The sequence below is a fragment of the Pyrus communis genome, chromosome 16, assembly GCF_963583255.1.
Source record: "Pyrus communis chromosome 16, drPyrComm1.1, whole genome shotgun sequence".
NCBI classification, from domain to species: domain Eukaryota; kingdom Viridiplantae; phylum Streptophyta; class Magnoliopsida; order Rosales; family Rosaceae; genus Pyrus; species Pyrus communis.
The window spans coordinates 20,317,901-20,338,483 of NC_084818.1; the positions used below are offsets into that span (position 1 = coordinate 20,317,901).

The 20,583-nt window shown below is 38.0% G+C and overlaps 1 protein-coding gene across 1 annotated transcript; it reads right to left on the reverse strand.

The window, feature by feature from the left end:
* Window positions 1-11,592: 11,592 nt before the first annotated feature.
* On the reverse strand, window positions 11,593-19,751 carry LOC137721290 (3'(2'),5'-bisphosphate nucleotidase 1). The gene is made up of 8 exons (XM_068460395.1): window positions 19,474-19,751; window positions 18,722-18,797; window positions 16,084-16,157; window positions 15,779-15,984; window positions 14,242-14,452; window positions 14,066-14,164; window positions 13,824-13,977; window positions 11,593-12,017 (listed from the first exon to the last, which is right to left on the reverse strand). Exons 1-8 carry the CDS (start codon window positions 19,693-19,695, stop codon window positions 11,854-11,856), a joined length of 1,206 nt encoding a protein of 401 aa, XP_068316496.1. The 5' UTR covers window positions 19,696-19,751; the 3' UTR covers window positions 11,593-11,853.
* Window positions 19,752-20,583: the final 832 nt, after the last annotated feature.

Consider the following 20,583-nt stretch of genomic DNA (forward strand, 5'->3'; position numbering starts at 1 on the left):
CTGATGGAAATTCGTGGGATTTTATCACCCATAACTTCAAATGTTGTTCCTTGCTGTTTTAAAATGTTTTTAAGCTGTTTTAGAGTGTTTTAGTATTTTTTGTTTTATAACTCCGAAAAGCACATAAAAATTTGAAAAAAAATGTCTTGAAAAAGAGTGTTTTGAGTCGTTTTTGTGTGTTTGTGTCTTAGGATACCTTCCAACACAATGATGAGGATTTGGTTTGTAATTGCATGACTGTTAAAAAAGAGTTATAAACATGGAGAAAAATTTGATTTACTCTTGGTATATGCTTGGTTATGGTTATAATGTATGACTTCACATGCAATCATAAAAGAAAAATTTGTTTTTGTAACATGCTTGAAGGAAGGAACTCATAACAAACGCTACAACCTTGTGAGACTTGAGCCTAAACGTTCTTTGGAGAGTTATAATCTGTGATTCTTTGTTTTCTAAAGTTGTTGCATGATCTCATTATTCCTTGCTTGGTTGCTACTTAGAATGCAATTGTATCATGATAGAACTAAATACTAGAACTTATATCCGTTTCATTCAAAGCATGACATTGAATTGCATAACATATATCAAGATGAAGTTGTGTAGTTGCCACCATAGCCAAATAGCCTTACTTCCCATATTTCGTATATGTTGTAAGTTTTAACCCCGTTGAGCCTTGTTTAGCCCATGTTCTTTGTTAACCCATATCATTCTCACCTAGCCTAGATTAGGACCATCCGTACCCTTGTTCTTGAAGCATAGTAAACATGACGGAAAATGAATTCCTTTTGATTAATATGTTGCAGAAAATAAGTGTGGGGGAAGGATTATTGATGAGAGTTGTTGTGCCATAGGCACGGCAAGAAAAATGAAAAAAAAAAAAAAAAAAAAAGTCATGAAAAAGAAAAGAAAAATAAGAGTTGTTTGAATCTCCCCTATTTGTCTAAAAGTTGTTTTCTGCGCTCTAAAGGAAATTCTAAGTGCCTAATTCATTAATTTGCTCACTATTGCTCAAAGAACTTTTGTTTATCCCTATCTTTCTTTGTTATCCAAACACCCCAAGCCCCAGTACAACCCGTGACTTCAATCTGGAGTGTTGTGCATTTCAATTTGTGGAGTTTGAAGTTGGTATGAGCATATGGTGTCACTGGTTTTCGCATCTAAGTAGTAGCATTCCATTCATGAGATCATACCTAAACATGCTTATTAACTCCAGAAATTGCTTTCTTTATGATACATATATGTGAGTGTTCGTTTTCATGTTTACATCAATCTTCTCACATGTAACGAGATTAGGGTGTGTAGTTAGAAAATCTGAGTGAAAATTGAGTGCATATCTTGTAAGGAATTGAGCAAATTCTCTAAGGCATGTTACTACATTCAAAACATGGTTTTAAATGCTTAATTGTGAACTAATATGTGGTGACTATGATTAAGTATGTACTTAAGTGTAAGGATGATTAAAATCTATGTGAGTAATGTTCTTGAACATGTCATGTGCATTAAGAACCCATGAGACCATTGTTGGAAGGTTTAGGTTTTGTTTTGTTTTTCTGTTTTGCTCGAGGACTAGCAAAAGCTAAGTGTGGGGGAATTTGATAAGAGCATATTTAGGCAACTTAGTTGGCTCGTTTTCGTGCATTTATGTTATTAATTCTTAGTTATTTTAATTCTTCAAGCTTCTTTTGTGTGTTTTCAGGATCATAAGACGTATTTGATGAAAGGATGCATTGTGGAGCCTTTTGGGGCCTTTTGGAGCACTATTGGGCTAAGGATGGATAGCTTATGCTTGGAGCCAAAGTGTTGGATGCCTTGTATGCACTTGAGGACACAAAACAATGGCCCTAACCCAATTACATAGCCCTTGCCGTGGGCTTAACACAAACACCATTCTTTGCCATGCAAGGGGGAGCAATTTGGGTCCATTTTATGCACTTAAACCCTAGCCCAATTACACACCATTGCAGCCAAATCCATTCTTTGCCGTGCACTTTCACCACCAAATCAGCCACATGCACTTATTTCTCCATCATTGCACAACCTTGCAGCCACATGCATTCATCCTATCATTTTCTGCACATTCACTTCCATATTCCCTCTTTAATCCACATGCATTCTTAATCATTCACCCTAGCTTGTATCCACATGCTTTCCCAACAAACAAATCAGCCACATGCACACCAAACCCCACCTTGCCGTGGCCTCCCTTGAATTTCCAGCATTCCCATTTGCATTTTCAGATTTCCACCAACCAATCTAGTTGTCATTACACATGCATTCCCTTCTTTAATCATTCCTAGCTGCCATTCACATGTTTTCCCATCCATTCTCTCCCTATAAAACCATGCAATGCATTCATACAATTCATTCCATTCACAACACAAAACAATCACACAACACACCATCACAAAATCCCCCATTCCTTGCCGTGTCTGCACTTCCATTTTCTGCATTTCTTCTCCTTCATTGCAGCCACTCCAACCACTCCTCATCCCCCCAAACACTATTCTTAGACCTTGTGCCGCAACGAAGAGGAAGAGAAGAGGGGCTAAACGTTCATACAATTCAAGTTTGAGTTGTTGGAATGTTTAGGTGTTTCTTTGATTTCAATGTTTAATTTCAATTATCTTTGCCTTGTACGTATGAGGAACTAAACCCCCTTTAGCTAGGGGGTGATTCGAAATACATGTTTATGCTTGCAATATGAATTGATTACCTTTGGTTGGAATTTCATAAGTTGTGGATTCAATTTGTTTAACCGTTTGATTGATAACTTATTTATGTATGTTTATTGAGAGTGCACGCTTAATTTTCATGCATGAATATGACGCTAGAATATAAGTGAGTTTCACCTAATAGTTATGAACTTATATTCACAAGTAGTGGAGGTTGCTTATAAACAATCGCGTTAAATGAATTCTTGGCACTAGTTTCATGCTCATCATAGTAACGAATGCCTCGTCAACACTTATAGTTTTCATGATGCTTAATGATCTTTGATTGTATCTTTATTGTGCTTTTCACGTAAAGGACTTTTGGAGAATGTTGTGAATTGCGTTGCGCAAACCCATCCAATTCATTAACTTAAGGAGAACTTGACGGTTAATTTAAGCGGACCTAATTAACCCGGGGTGTTGAGTTTCATAATTTATCGAAAGACCAACTGAAAATCAATCTTGTATGCAAGTGTAACATGTGTGGAGAAGAACCCCTTAGCTATTCCATCATCCATATTTTCATCACATTCATAATTACATTTTGCCCTTAATTATAATATGTCCATTTAATTTAATCTCGTCCAAGCACATTTCCCCATATTTCGTTGAGTCTTAATCATTCGTATTTGTTTTATTTTTGTGTTTTTAAGTATTTGGAGTCTTGTGTACTTGTTTTGAGTTCTTGTTAAGTAAGTTAAGTATTTTAAAAGTTAGTTTTATTTATTTGAGTTAAGTGTTTAGCACCCCTAGTTAATCCCCGGTTAGAACGATCCCTACTTACATCATTACTACAATTGTCACAAATAGGGTTTAGTTTGTGTGCGTATAAATCTCGCATCACCTAGCTGCCCATCCTACGGTAAAGTCTTGCAAATCACCTCAAGCAGGCAAGCCTTCTGAAACCCCTAAGCTAAAACTCGAACCTAAAGCACGATGTGGGATCTACTGCTTCATTGAAGGAGCTCACCCAGCCGCCCGTCCTATACTAAATTTTGCAAAAGACATAGCGAAATCGTGAGGATGAAACAAATAAAAGAAAGCAATTCATTAAATTTCTAGCAAATTGATAAACTGGCTTGAAGGTTAACAAAGTTCAAACAAAGAAGAACAAAAGGAAAAGACTACTCATCAGCAGCTTGTGCAACCACTGGTTCCTCAACTACCACACCGTCGGCAGCCACATCGCTCTCAACAACCAAAGCTTCCATCGACTTATCCTCAGCTGCCCCTACTTGGATAGTCTGACCATCAGCAACTCCACTAAAGGCAACCTTAAACGAGAAGTTAAGTAGATCAACTACAGAAATGGAGTAAGTCTTGAAGTCTTTCTCGAAAAACTCATAATCTGATGGCCTACCCCGGAAATGGTCTACATAGCCAAGCATGTAGAAATTGACCTAACAAGAAGCAAGTGCCACTACGTGATCGACCCTCTTATTCTTCAACTATATATTTTCCTCATCTAACCCAGTGTGAGCATCCTACAATATATTCAGTTCTTTCTTCAGGTTCTCACTAGCAGACAGCACACCTTGTACATCCACTTCCTTGGACTCAAGCTTATTGGTAACATCCTTAAGATGAAACACTTCACCATGCATGAATATAAGCTCGCAGATTGTAGCTCCGAATTAACACACTCAATGTCTTGGACCATGGTGCAAAACGACTGACTTTCTTCTCTATAGCTTCCAACATTGCTGGAGTAGCACCAAGTTTAGCTTTCAAATCGACAACCTCCAAATGAACAGTTTCTAGCTGCACAAAAGTAAGGGTAGAGATATCAAAATGACGAGTTCAAATTCAAGTTTTTCAATCTTTTTAGCAGCCAAGCAAAGCTGAGCCGTCAACACCACCTCGACCTCATTAGCACTTTTAGTAGCATCGTAATCCACCCACATGGACCCAACTGCCAAGATCAAAGTCTTCTACATAGTAGCAAACAAGGAGGACTTTCTCAAGTAGGCAGGACACTTCGTAAAAGAGTCTGAATGAATCATCTTCCCAACACTATCAACAAACTTGGTGCACGCATCGACATCCTCAAGCAGGTTAGCATTCAGCAACACACAAATATCAGAAAATTCCTCGAAAACTGATTCAGTGGACTTTTCACAACTGCTCATGCGAGCAGATTCCCCTTCTCAATAGACGAATCAGTTGTAGTAGTAGTAGGAACAAGCCCTAGTGCCACTTTAGCAGCAGAATCCACATTCTTGCTCTTCATAACAGCGAGCATCTCAGAAGCCAAACTGGGCTTAGCTCCAGAGGCACCATTCGGTACAAATCTAGACACTAAGGAAGCACAGAACTTTTACGATAAACAATCGTCACAGCAATAGTCGTGGCCACCTTCAGAGCAGCATGCTTTGCAGGCTCAAACTTAACAGTCTTTTTCTTCCCCTTGGGAGAAGTCAGATCAATGACAAGTTTTTCAATACCATACGTCAGACCCCACGCCCTGACCCTATTTTCTCCTCTAGCGCGCAGCTTACAAAGATCCAACCCAGTATGCTTCTAGGCCTTACTCGAAAGGAAGGTCACACCACTCTCCCTCTCTCAAGCTGACACCTAGCCCACATAAGCCTCAAATCTCTCTTTCCTTAGTAGCATGAGCCTGTGCCCAGACTGCCAAGCACAGGGCCTTATGCCCAAGCCGTGGCCCCAACCGCGCAATTCTTAGCCTACGTCAGTCGTGCGCCAACCCAAGCTCACGCCACCACCTCCGTGCGCCTAAGTTATAGCCTCAACCATGCAATTCTTGGCCCACACCAGTTGTGCGCTGAGCCAAGCTCAGGCCGCCAGCTCCTTGTGCCCAAGCCGAAACCCGAGCCACCCAATTCTTGGCCTACACCAACTACGCGCAGAGCCAAGCTCACGCCGCTAGCTCCTCAGCCTAGCCCAGCCAATTCTTAACCTTTGCCAGCTAGCCGTGTCGTACTCTACAAGTTCTCCGAGCTACTTGATTTACGCAACAGCCTCATGGCTGTCAAGTCACCACCCTCAACCCTACTGAGCCATTTTTTCAAGCCCCAAGGCTCCAGAAAATTAAGAAGAAAGAAAATTAAATATTTTCTTACCTTGGTGTAGTATGGAGAAGAAGAACAACAATGCGAAACAACTTTTTGCAAGAGGAGAAAAGATCTAAAGAAAGGGGAACAAATTTCCTATGATTTCTCTCTTCCTTGTGGGGATGAAAATTGTTCTTCAAATTCATTTAATCCCGTGATTAAGGAACAATTAAATAGGTATTTGGGGCAATTGGTTTCCTTTTCCTAGAAGAGTCTATCTCCAAGTCAAAGAATGAGATCTACATCAAATTGGGAAATAATTCTCTACACACCTAGGCAGCTTGGGGCTTCTACACTTATTGCCCTTTTTCCTACATGCAGCCCAACAGGTGTACTGGGGTACTTGTGGAGCCTAAATAATCCCAAAACTCTTAGAGGCGACACGTAGACTTTTGCTCAAGAAAGACAAGATTGTCTTCATTAAATACTCTCACACGTAGCTCAGCACCCCTGAAGGTCCAAGCAGCTGAATACGACTGCTCACAACTCACCTGCCCATGGTAAGGATAAGTCAAAGGCATTCAAGTAAGTAATCCTTATTTTAATGAACTAGGGATACTTCCACCATTATCTTAAGATATTATTTCCTATTTAATATCTTAAGAATAATCTTTCTATACACCTTGGCTAATAAGATGCAGCCACGGGTAAGGTAAAAACCCTAACACAGTGGCCGACCACTCCCCTATAAATACCTCCATCTATACCAAAATTTGGTAAGCTTTTGCTACCCCTAAAAGCCCTAAATACATACTCTTTTCAAAGAAACTAACTTAGGCATCAGAGATCAATTGGCCTAACACCCCTCTCCCCACCCCCTCTTGAGCGTATGAGGCTTAGGTCTTTGATCAAAGGTGTTGATTGTTTTGCATATGCATTTTCTTCAAAGAAAAGGACAACGGAAATTTGCATCGATACAATCTATGTTCTACATCTAAGTTGGAAATTTTATCATTTCTTTGTTCAACAAGCCTTAAATATAATGAATTTTTCATTCCAATCCAAGCCTAAAGACCAAACGAGGCCAAGCCCTTAATTTGTATCATGATCCAAATATACAAGCTAAATACATAATCAAAGTAGTGGGGAATGTTAGAGAATATTTAAAGTACAAGGAAGTTGTTACAACCTATTCCTTAAAATATTATATTTTATTCTCAATACATGTGAAAAGACCATTTTACCCCTAAGTGGGTGTCTTGAGTAATTTTCAAGCCTTGACTCTAAGTCTAATTTCTTATACTTTCTTACTTTTTTTTCTAAATATACTAATGGATGTGAATGTGAAAATGGAAACAAAATTCAAATCGAAGTCTCAAGGGCATAATTGCAATTTTTATAATTACGGAGGGCAAAAACGTAATTTCACTTAACTTTGGTTAGGTGGGCTTACACTCTTTCTCAGTTCCTCTCTTCCCTAACTTTCAGATCACTCACTCTCTCTCTCTCTCTAAACTCTCTCTCATCTCAAACTCACTCTTTCTAGCACCGAGAGAAGAGAGTTTTCACTCTCCCACTTACCATCACAAATCGAGACCCAAAACCACATATTTGGGATCCCTAGGACTTGAGGAACTTAGCGGTACCGTTGCATGTGGGATCGAAGCCTGGATAATGCTTTGCCATTGAAGCTTCAAGCTTCAAGCTTCGAAACTCTAAACCCATACAAGGTTTGGCTTGATTCTTGCTTATATGTACTTTCTCCTTGCTTGGGAAGTGATTTGTGAGAAATTTTACTTCGAAATTGAGGGGTTTAACCCCTACATTCTCTCTGAAACCTTGCCAGTTTCCTGTCATCTTCTCTGAGCAAATTCCGGTGAGTTCGGGGTTTTTGGAGCTCGAGCTCAACTTGAACAAGGCCCACGTAATTAACTACCTTTTTGCATATGGATTTTAGTTGGAAATTACTAAGATTTAACATACATGCACCTTGTATCTCCTTTTCAAAACCAAGCCAACCTCATCGAATTCGAGGTGGATTCGACCTCTCCTCATTCTAAATTGATTTTAGGTGAGTTCCCAAGACCTTATTTGATATTTTCTAGGATTTTGATGGTGAAATCATGAGTTTTGAACTGATTTGAGCTCTATAACCTCTTGGAAAACTATTTGCAGCTTCTAGTGCGACTCCAGCAACGGTAGATAAAGACCGGCGATGGTTGTCATTAACTTTAACGACAACAACTGAAATTCCGTTAACTTTGACAGAGTCCACTAACAAAGCAGTTATATTCCTTTAACTCTTTACACTCTTCCCGACGATCGACGCATGGCACTGGCGATGGCTAGTGCAATATCTAATTGCTGAACCACGATGGTGAGTATGACCACGTGTTTGCTAGCGACGATGACCCACGGTGGTGCGTCTTTCCCAATGTGTGACACCACCGCAGCAACATGTGGCCAGAGCACGGAGGGGTGTGGCGGCGCGTGCAGGACCCGAGGCCTACCCCTAGGTTTTTTGGTGTTCTGAATTACGTGGCGCCCTCTGTTTGTTCAAATTCTCCACCTAAATGGTAGTTTTGGACAATTTTCCATAAAATGTCGATTAAAGCTTAACTTAGCTTTATACTTAATTCACAGGCTTACTTAAGGATTAAAATATTGAGGGGTGGGCAAACGGGTCTAGAATCGGCGAGGCGGGGTGGTTACAATTGATTTGGGACAGGTACGGGGTGGATCCGAATTTAATAAAGAAGAAACGGGGCGAGGCGGGATGGGGTGTTGATATTTACAGGGCGAGACGAGTCCAAAACTTTAGTGTAACATAAGTGTTAAACTTCCCAGTCCTCTCCCCACTTTCTCGTTTCTTCCACCCAGTCATTCTTTTTCCCAAATCCTAGACTCCCTATCTTAGTCTTCTTCTTCCTCCCAATCTCGTACAGTCATTTCATCGAGTTCAATTGGGATTTTCTTTAGGAATTTTATTTGATTGTTTAAGAGAAAATAATTTGTTGTTTTCTTTTTGAATTTAGATGGTTGTTATTTGGGCAATATCGTTGTGGAAGCAAAAAGGGTAGCCTGATAATGTCTCTTCTACATCAAAATCAAAATCGTATACAACCACCATCTTCGAGAAGCTCACGCAGGAGGTGTCGTGAGAAACTTGAGAGATAGCAAAGATCGAAGATAGATGGCTATGGCGTGACGATGACAGCAGACCTTGTCGATGACGGTGGGCTCGAGATTGACGAAGATGGCTTGTCAAGGAGGATCTGGGTTGTTAAGGAAGATTTGTATTGCTGCAATGCATTGTAGTGCAGTTCATGAAAATTATGTATTTTTGAAAAAAAAAAATTAAAAAATAAGGGTTGGAACCAACCTATTTTAAATGGGCTGAGTTAGGTCTTGCTCCAAAACTCAAAATCCACTTACCTACCCTGGCCCGCCCCGTTACAATTTAAATAGGGTAGCGTCCAGTTCCTCCAAATTTGGGCCTAACCCGTCCCATGCTTACCCCTAAAAAGATTATAACAAGGAGCATGTTGACAATAAATGCTCTTCTTACCTGTGAGTGGACCTTTTCGAAAAACTAAATGTTTTATGTTATTTATTTATATGTTAATGCATATTACTATCATTCGTCTTCAACAAGGCTTACTAACTTATTTAACTTAAATGATATCTTGAGATCATTGGTGATTCATTTTCATCACATGATTACCGTACATATCATATAGCTAGGTATGGTCGTGGGTTTATTGCAGGTACATTTCCTATCCTAGAAGAGGCTAGAATTTTCTAGTAGACAGTAGATATCGATCAGGTAGATGCCATTCCACCTGCTTCCAATATATATTTGTGATTGATTTACTTTCTTTGATATGATGAGCAAGATTGAATTGATCTTGACTCTTATTATTATAGTATTATTATGTATGTAGTTTTTACTATACATGTGATTTCAAAACGAAGATTATTATATTGGAATGATCTTGATGAGATAAAACTGGTCCACTTAAATTTTGTTTTGTCGACCCCTCAAGACGTAGCGAGAATAACGAAAACACTGGTGGTGATGAGTGGGCTTGGCAGTTAGGCTTTCATCCTCTGGACTTATGGTGATGGTTCATTTATTGCAGTTTTATCTTTATTGTAATAATTGCATGGTCATACTTTTGATTATGCACAACACTGCACTTTTATGTGTTTATTGTTGTGTGAAACTTCTAGCTGCTTTAATGTGATGTGATAATAACAAGATTTAATCCCAAGATTTTATGTCCCTAAGTGGGAGGTTGATAAGTGAACTCTATAGCAGTTTTGGATTTTATAAATAATGAACACTTTGTTCAAAGTTTTGCACATCATAAATATCTTTCTATGCCTTACGTCATTGAGTTGGCTTGTGATGTCATCTCCAGGTGGGATCACATGGTCAATTTAGTGATGGTCAACACATCATGGCCCTGTAACTTGTGTTATTAGGGTAGAGGTGTGTCAGAAGTGCAGGAAAATACTAATGGGACCCGACAAATTGCTCACTAGTAGGGGTGGGTTCAAAAAACCGAAAACTGAAGAAAAAAAAGGGGACGAACACAGAGCCGAAATCGAAAAATCGAAAATCGAAAAAAAACCAAACCGAAAAGGGATAAACCCAACCAAACAGAACTTTATTGGTTTCGTTTTGATTTTGGAGGTTCGAAAACTAAGCTGAACCTAACCAAACCCAATCCCTTTACATTTATAAAATAGATCATACTTGGTTCATTTAGGGAGGATATTCCATTGGTTATAGAAGAAAGTTTTGGACGGCTATGGAACTTGGAAGAGCTTCTTTATTTGTTTGCTTTTGGAATGGTTATTGTGATCATTTTTCCTTGCAATTGAGATTGTTGATAGAATACGATTGGTTTCTATGATCTTGTATATGTACAAGTACCTTCCCACTTTTCCCATTTTCTTATTATTAGTCCACCAATGCAAGCCTCTTTTCTAAATTTCATATTAAAAAAAGATCAAGTTGTATAAAATAAAATAAACCAAAACCGAACCGAACAAAACCAAATGGAAAAAAAAAATTGGACCGAAAAAAAACGAAAGAAAATCGAACCGAACCAGTTTTGATTTTGGCAAAAAACCGAGCTGAATGAAACCGAACCCACCCCTAGTCACTAGACCAACAATTTTACTGCAACCATATTTTTGTTTGGCAAGTGTATTGAAGTTAAATATATTGTATTAAAGGTAAATATATTGTTGGGCAGGAGGAAGCTAGAATTATCTAAGTGATTTGTGTTGCCCTCGACTTAGTGGCAGTTTGGGTATCCTGATAAATTTGGGGGCTGGGTTGGGTGTGCATGTCACGACTCGAAAATGGGCACGTGACAATGCCACGTCCTATCAACCACGCAATACTATGACGTCAAACGCAACATTATAACACATGTTAGCGATAGAACTTAAAAAACATTGCGGAAGCGTAAATAATTTGGTAGGCCGAAATAAATCAAAATACGATCTTATTTAATGTCAGTTAAAGACACAAAAAATTAGAGATACTAAAATCACTAAATACATTTCTCTATCCCACTGCCACATCATCTAGCACACCATCTCCTTGGGATTACTTGCATAGAAAAACATGCAGCGGTATGGATGAGTTACACGTACGACATTGCCCCCCTCGGGGTCACCCCAAGAATTTTACTCCAAATCACAAATCATAAATCACGAGCACTGCTCGATGGATGAGTTAAAACTAGTGGCATACGATTACCCCAACATCACGCTATATACCAACATTGTGAGATGGCCAAGAAATTGTAACAAGGACCCAGGCCATCAAGCGGCAGGGTACACAAGGATATTGCACGCATACCGATAATGGCCGATATCAAGTCAAATTCACAAGTAAAAATAAGCAACAACACGGTTTAAACTTTAAAGCATAAACCAATTCCGTATATAATATTATGTAAAAACATACGGGACAGCAATGAGGCAAGTGAAAGGACAAATATCCTACACAGAAAACACTGTATCACAATACTAACGCTGAACGTTATTGCTTCTGAAAACATTTGTTAGGAACGTTGCCTTGAAGATCCTCCCCTGATAAAAAAAAATCAGAGAGATGAAACTTTTTCGTCCAGGGATTCTTTAACTGCCTTCAATAGTAATGGCATTAGTTTCTGATTTGTGACGATTATGCCCGTATCAAGATCAAGATACTTCCCCTTTGAGAAATCCAACGGGTTCCCCGCAGCATCTGCGACCACACCCCCAGCTTCTGAAAATTTTCATTCAAAAACCAGTGTCAGAATTGCAGAAAATGTTTTCCAAATATAAACCCTAAGACTGCATCCTGAAAACAAGAAAAATATCAACTTGTTCTTGAATTAGTAGCTTTTTCATTACAAGGATAAAAATAGAGTTTTCCTCAACGATTCCTAAGAGAGGAATACTTTCAGAAGATTGCTCATGCAATTTTGAAGTGACTGGGTAAATATACAATCAATGAAGTAATTTAATGAGACATCTGTTCTTTCCTGACCCAAATACAGAATGAACCTAACTGAATCCAACATAAGGTAAGTTATGTATGGTTTAATCTTCGGGTCCGGCTACACTGTTATGTCCCACTCAATGGTACGGGTTTTATGCAAAGATCAGATGGTCACAAGACCCATTAGATCCTTATATGCAAGATTTAACCGTTTATTTTTTATGACAAAACTCAGTGGTAATGTACCATGGAAGAAATGTTAATCTTCTATCCATAGAGACTTCCAGTACCAATCTACCCAGGGTAGCAGCGGTCTTACTCATGACAGAAAAGGGAAAAAAAAACCTTTTCTCTAATCTCCTATTTCTTATCTTTTTATTGATACACCACATTTTAAACAACAGAAAACTCCCCTAAAGCCCTTTATATAGGCCAGGCTTCACATTCGTTTCCTCATTAACTATATAAATGATGCATAGTGCACGTGATTTCTCAAGAGAGATTACACGAGGAGTAGGCAAAGTTTGCCAAACCTCGCTAAATTTTTCGTGTTTGTGTATTGCATGTTTACTTTATTGTTCATATGTTTCACATAGCATCATCTTGTATGTTTGCATAACACCGGAGACTATCGATAAACAAGATCAACTAAAGGGCATTAAAATCAACAGGAATCCCCTTTTGAAAACAGAGAAATGCCCCTTCTGTTCAGCTCGTAACCAATGTTTTAAAAGGCTCGCCTCAGAGCGCGCCTAGGCGCCCTCTGAGGCTGGGCATGAGGGTTGCCGCCTCTGTTTTGAGGGAGAGGGCAGAAGGCGTCGCCGGAGCCGCGCAACAGAGGCATGCCTCCGGGCATCCAGGCGTCTGTTTGACTCCCAAACCTAAATTTTGGGTAGGGTTTTAACTGCCTCATACCTTTTCCTTGCACTATCGTCTCTCTGCCTTTTTTTGCTGATTTTTATTTTTTTATATAATGGATGTGTGCGCTGTATGTGTGCATTGTTATATGTGTGCTCATTGTGCATTTCATCCTCTATTATACATATATATATATATATATATATAAAATATGTATATATACGCGTGTGTATATATTTATAATATATGTGTGCGCTCAAGGTGATTATTGATTAATAATCTTCTTCTTTTTTTAATATAATATGTGTACGCTCAATATATATATATTGAAAAATTTAGGTCCCATGAGACTTCGCCTCACACCTAAGCTGGGCTATCCCTCGGACGCCTCACCCACACCTCATGCTTTTAATACATTGCTCATAACTGATGTGGGGATATATATATTGGGTTTAGGCCTTAGGATTAAGGTTTCTATCTAAATTCCTAACAATATATATCCACAACTATGAGCTTCAAATGACATGTCTAAACATAGCAGCCTCTAGGAATGTGTGATCCAAATATCATTTGCACGATTGCATTGCATCCAAAGGTCCACACCTTAACATCCCTAACACTTACAAATTCATCCTCCTGAGAGGGCTCGGAGGTCGCAGCCTACAGTCTATTCTATAAAGCATGGTCCAAGAGCTATGTTGATATACAATAACAGAAGAAATAACAGTTTACCAGTCACGACAATGCACCCAGCAGCATGATCCCATATTTTTTCACGGTATCCTTTATGGGGGAAACGAAGATATATTGCTCCATCTCCTCTGGAAAGTGCTCCATACTTTGCCTGGCTGTCAATTCTTACTGGTGGGGCTTTGACACCAAGTTTCTGTTCACAAAATAATGTTTGACTACCAATATTCAATAGAAAATACACACAACAGAAATCGTTTAAGAGGAAAAGACAAACACAGTACCTGAGCAATGCTGCTAGACAAGTCATGCAAGGAGTGTGCTGCTTCAAAAGATTCGAAAAACGAAGCTTCTTCAGGATTTTCAGTAGCGCTGACATGCACCTGAAGGACAGCAATAACATTAGTTCTGTGAAACCAGTTCAAATAAAGAATGCAACGAGTTATCTATAAGTGCTAACTTTTATCAGGGAAGAACCATCCAATGGCTGCATATATGTTCCGGTACCAACTGTAGCAAAGAAAAGACAACCAACTTTATCATATGAAGAATGCTGATTATTGCCACTAATGGATGCGAGAGGAAGATTCGGACAGGCCAGGACACCCAACACAACTTTTCCTTCATCCAGCAATCCCAATGCTATGGCATATTGATCTCCTCTAACAAACCTACAGCAGAATCAGCTATTTATCATGGCAGGTTCATAAGCATATTAAATCATTACAGAAAACAGGTTAGCAAGTGAATCAAAGAAAATGTTTGACAAAAAATAAAAATGAATCAAAGAAGAAAACTATGAACTAATACTAAAACAAGCTGCACCCTACCAAATAAAATTTCAGCAAATTATAATAACTGTCAACCCACAGTGGATTTAATGATCCAAACCATCCACTTCTTAATCCTTTATTCAAGGATCATCTTACATAAAATCAACTACATCTGAAATCATTTAGTCACCTAAACTTGATCAAATAAATCAGATGAAACTGAAGTGTTGGATAATAAGATGCTATTTGTTTGATGAGAAATACAAAGGAATGTCGGAATAAGGTCTAGCGTTGACGCCCATGTATCACATAGGAGGGGAAGAGTAGTCAAACAAACAAGCAATAACCACACAACAATTAAATGGTCAAATGATTTAACATTTTACTATTTTTTTTTTTCTCTGTTTTGCATTTATTGTTCTTAAAAGGATCTAAATTTAGACAGTTCAGACCATTGGACCCATGTGTGTGTGAGAGTATGTGGGGCTTCCTTAACAACCAACTTGATCACAATGCTTATTATCTCTCACATTTCAAATTTTACTATGTATCAAACTTTTCTGCATGGTGACTTGCTTCTTAGTGATGGAAACCAAATAACATCTGAAATAGACAGTTTGCTTCACATCCTAAATTTCAAATTCAAAACTGAACACAGTGAAAATGAAAATAGCCGTATTAAAAAGAAAAGGTGCTTGAGAAACATTAAAAAAGAAAAAGTAAAACGGAGATGAGAAATGATTAGTTAACGGAAAAGATACCATGTTCTATAAAGGAATAGCCAAGGAAAGGCTTCTTTTGCACTCCAAATGGAAAGATTACAGCTTAGTTTAAAAGAATGCAATCAATGCATGGTCGTACACCAGGAGCCTGACACTTCGGCATGTTGATGAAAATGATTAATAGCTTTGAGATAATTCCGTATATATAATATGCAAAAACAAAAGTAAAAAAACTATGCATGCTTATATATTGAAGTACAATATATAGACTCATCAATTCATGTTACATGCATCCCTCATACATGCAAGACATGACAGAAGGATAATCACATAATTTGAAATGAAATGGGTACAGAACAAAATGGTCACATCATCTCCAAATCATCAAAAATTACAACTTTAAATGGAATGGACCTTTAGAAAGCATTCTTCTTAACTAATGACTTAAGAGACATCCATCTTACCGATGACAAAAGCTCTTAAAATATGTTCAGAAGCTTACCCTTTGGTTCCATCTATGGGATCTAGAACCCAGTGCTGGCCGCTAGAACCACCTTCAGATTTCCCACTGTCAATAGCTCTGAGCACATCTTCAGTGGTTAAATTAGAAACACTGGAAAAGTCACTATTGGCAAGAGTATCATTAACAAGTTTTGTTATGCGCTCTAGTGTTTCCTGCCCACTTTCCTTCCGAAGATCTCCCGAGTCCTAAAGAGATTTAAAAGTTAGAAGTAGGATTAACAATTCAAGGGAGAAAAAAACCCAGAATCTGAATGTCAAATTATCAGCAAAACAGTACATGCTCACCTCCTCAGCCACAAGCGAGAACGATTCACAAGGAATTTCCCTTTCCAGTACCAAACTCACAATAGCCTGTGAACCTGGGAATCACAGGTTCATAAAATAAAAAGAAAGAGGCAGTCAATCACAGTTGCTTTCATATTGACAAAAAAAAGAAAAATTACAGTTGCTTTCATGTTCAGCCTAATTTCTGAGTTAGTGTATGTGATTTTTCTCTCAAGACTGAATCATGGGTTCAGCATCCAGACTAAAAAGCATTATCAGATATCATGAATATAAAATTATAAATAGAAACTAATGATTGTTGACAGTGAAACAATAAGAAATATGACAATTACAATGAGAGTTTCAATTATATGTCAAACAACTGTTTCTACTTTTCTAGGAATAAAATTATAAAACATTCCAAGCATCTGCTTTTGGTATTAGGTGGAGACAAAAACATTGGGGCTTATGGGCAATCCAATTAAGGGACCTAGTCATTTTGATAGACACGTAACATGCTCCACTTTCAGAACATTCAAGGGTAGCATAGATTGAATGTAAAACCAAATAAAAATGGGGCAGAAACAATAAAAGCTTACCGTGGAACATGGAAAAATGAAATGGAGTGTCTATACTACGAATTATGATATAATCATGGCCGATTTAAAGTAATAATAACCATTCACGTGTGCAAGAGAAAATTTATGGACAGGCCCAGACAACCTGACAATTAAAATCTGGGTGTGACAAAAAATTGTCTTTCCTAGGGCATCATATCAACCTTCCATCAGCACACTAACCATGGTGAGGCAGATGAGGAAAACTTAAAAGTATATAGAATTTCTTGCAGTGCATTAAAGGATAAGGAATTAAATGGACATGTGTACAGATGTTGCATTTACTTCTCTACCGTTCTAGACAGACATGTCTGTCTAGTATAGCAAATAATTTTGACTTCCTTTCATACCAGCTAATGGAATGAAAACTACTTTTGGGAAACATTTAATGAGACAGTAGAAAGTTTGAGGTGATGTAAGTTTGACAAGCATTAAATTATTCTCGTCATCTATTCATATATCTAGACATTTGAAACTCTTGGCCACAAAGCACATCCAGACTTCAATGGTCACCATACAAAGAGCAAGGTGAATCCTCATGATGCAAGTATTGAACCCACAATCCATAATCCGTACAACAAAGCTTTATTCCACTCAGTGGGGTTGGCTGTATGAATCCTAGAATGCTACTGAGCTCAGTTTTGTGTCAAGTATTCCGTTAGCTCCAAGCACTTTACATCTTTTCCTAAAGTCTATTTCTAAGCCTTCCTAGGTCTTCTTCTACCCCTTGTTCCCTGATGCTCAAATCGCATTTTCTAACCGAAGCATTTGTAGGTCTTCGTTTCACATGTCCAAACCACCTTAACCGATTTTCTCTCGTTTTATCTTCAACTACAGCCACTCCTACTTTACATCGTATCCTGATTCTTAATCCTGTCCTTTCTCATGTGCCCACACATCTAACGAGGCATTCTCATCTCCGCTACACTCATTTTTTGTGCGTGTTTGTGCTTGACCGCTCGACATTTCATTCCATAAAGAATTGCTGGCCTTGTTGTCATCCTGTAAAATTTCTACAGTGACTTAAAAGCATTCTTGAGGCCAACATATTAAAGCAAATTTTCTAAATGCATACTGTGTCCAACCTTTTATATTTACGTACAGTTAATTGTAAGAAATCTGCTGTTTCAAATATTTTCCACAATAAAATCTGTCTAAGTAACAAGAAAGTAACTTTTCAGTTCTTTTGGTAAGAGAGACTCATTGGAGTCTCTAGACTCAACATCATCTTAAATGTCAATGATTGGTTAACCAACATTGTGGATAATTGTGCAGAATTTATGGTCTTCCATCATGAACAAAAATTCCATTATGTAAAGACTTGTTTGCCAGCGAAACTTTACTTCCAGCCAAGTAGTATTGCAATGTTTTACTTCCAAACTTTCTCAATGCATATTAACCAGATGACACATATTTCATTTCATTATTCACAAGTAATTACTTTCTTCTTAAAATATTATAACAATGTGATGAACAATTTATCTTTGTTTTCAATTAATGGTTCGGGACCAGATATATATTTCACATTAAAATGTTGGTCAAAGAAATACGGCCTGACAGATTTATACGCCAGGCAAGAAAACCTAGTATCAAATAATTCAGGAAAACCTTGCCACTTCCTAAGGAGGGAATATCAACTGCTTAACCTAGGATATTATCTAGATGCAAGAAAATATGAGCAGAATTTTTCTTTTCCTTTTTTCAAGAAACATCCAATGAAAACCGAATTCCCTGACATATTAGTTCAAGTGGTGGAGGGCGGGGGAGCATGAGTAGTCGATGGATTTGAATCTTGCCAGCAGTGACAATTTAGTAATACAAAATAATTAAACTTCTTTTCTTCAAAAAGAGAATTAGTAGAAAGTTGTGCAATACAAAAAACATAGTGTGGAGCTACAAGATAGGTTCAAAGCAAACTGCAGATGATTGATTCATTATAAAACACCCCCAAAAGAAAAAGAAAAAACAATATATATATATATATATATGTAAACAGATTAACTGTAAAAGACAATCATCAACAAAAGAGTTTGTAAACATACCGTAATCCGCCACTGTAACTGGACTTTTATCTGATTTTGAATGAACGTCTGACTGCAATAAGGCCTTTTGCACCTTCTGAAGCAGAGGAAACCAATAACAGAAGTCAACTTGGGATGACAGATTATATTGCTACAAGAGTAGTAGAAATGAAAATAACAATGATAATTTCAGTGCTCAGTGCTAACTCACAAATCGTAAGCCAAAGGGAAATAATTTTCATACGACAACAGACATTATAAGGCTATAAGACGGGATTATATATTTCTCAATGTGCCCTTCATATGACTTTAGAAAAGGAATATTTCTCGCCTGGAGCTCCTTATAAAATCATATAGTATATCACACTTGAATTCTAGTGGTGTTCACATCAAAGATACTCTCTTTTATTCCTCAGAGTTGTACAGACACGAGTCACAGACTCACTTGTATACACATTCATACATTGGCCATGGGTCTACTTAATGAACAATCTGGGTTGAAAGACAAGCTTTCTGTTTCTTGGAGATGGTAAACAAATACAACCGCGAATTCATTGTCCAATAAATGCTTAAATGGCTAAAGAATTGGCAAATTCTAGACATGGGGTTTGCTCAAACAAATGTTTTGCATTCTGAGTTGGTCGCAAATTACATTATCATCTCCGAATTCGAAGCGGACTCAATAGACAATTTATGTTCTGGGTTTCCATTCTTAAAGTCAACTCTCAAACAAAAAGTGATGAAATCAGAGAGAGAGAGAGAGAGAGTATTGCCTGGCAGAGGAGAGCAGCGAGCGAGGCAGCTTTTTTGGCAGCAGCGAGCTCCTTTGCGTAGGACATTGAAGAAGAAGAAGATGATAAAGCTGTTGCTATTCTTCCACTTCCAGAGAAGGCCCTTTTGGTAGGTGAGAAAGAGAGCGAGAATGCGTGTGACCTGATGAATTCGGGCTCTGAATGTCGTAATTTGGGCACTGCTCTAAACCAATTTATAGCCATCTCTCTCTCTTTCTTCTTACTCGGTAATTGTATCACATCAATTATTTTGCCGCAGGTGCAGGGACTCTATTATTATTAATTTTCCTTTTGAGGATTTTTTCATTAAAATATTAGAAAATGGATAACAACTGCATTCTGAATATATGCCACTCATTATCGAAGCTTACTAATTTATTAATTTTTTCGTCATTCAAATAAAAGGGAAATTGATAGAAATGAGCCATTTTTTTTAGAGAAATTGATCGAAATAGATTATTTTCTTATTCTTAGGATCAAAATAAGATAAATTGGCCATGCACACTCCATGATCACCATGCACAAAAGCAAAATGACGAAAATACCAATATATAAATTGTAAAACCTCACAACTCATTGTGTCATAATTGTGAGCTCTAATTTTTTGGGTTGAGAAAGGGATGTAGAGAGAGATTTGTGAGCTTTGGGCTTTTTGGTTGAACTCTGATCTCTAAGCTCTGATTTCGAAGAGAGGGAAGTTGAGAGAAAGCTTGGAAGAGAGGTTTCAAAGAGAGGTCAGGGGTTTTGGGTTGAGGGAGCTCTAATTTCATACATAGTGATGATGAGAGAGAGCTCAGAAGATCAAGGTCGGGGTTTCTGGGTTAAGCTGAGGTCGAGGTCGTCCATCCTTAAAGATAACACTTTTGTACCATATTTTCTGGTTTTTGCTAAAATGTTTCATTTTTTCCAACAATTGAAGCTTTGGCAGGCATATTTGGCACCCTAGGCATTTGCTTGGTTTTGGAGGCCCTAAGTTAGCGTGTTTAATTCCAAGTTCCTATATCAATGATTCAGAAGTTCAATTAGAGTTTGTGTTTCATGTTGGGGCTATGGGTTGTGGAAAAAACTTGATTTTTTATGTGCTAAATAATA

What these genes read in the sequence shown, in the direction of transcription:
- LOC137721290 (XM_068460395.1), bottom strand. Translation starts at nt 19,695, where the DNA reads ATGGCTATAAATTGGTTTAGAGCAGTGCCCAAATTACGACATTCAGAG. An exon ending in TGTCTAGCAGCATTGCTCAG is followed by an intron (nt 13,978 to 14,065) that starts GTACTGTGTTTG and finishes TTTTGTGAACAG; the next exon opens with AAACTTGGTGTCAAAGCCCC. An exon ending in TGGGTGCATTGTCGTGACTG is followed by an intron (nt 12,018 to 13,823) that starts GTAAACTGTTAT and finishes GAAAATTTTCAG; the next exon opens with AAGCTGGGGGTGTGGTCGCA.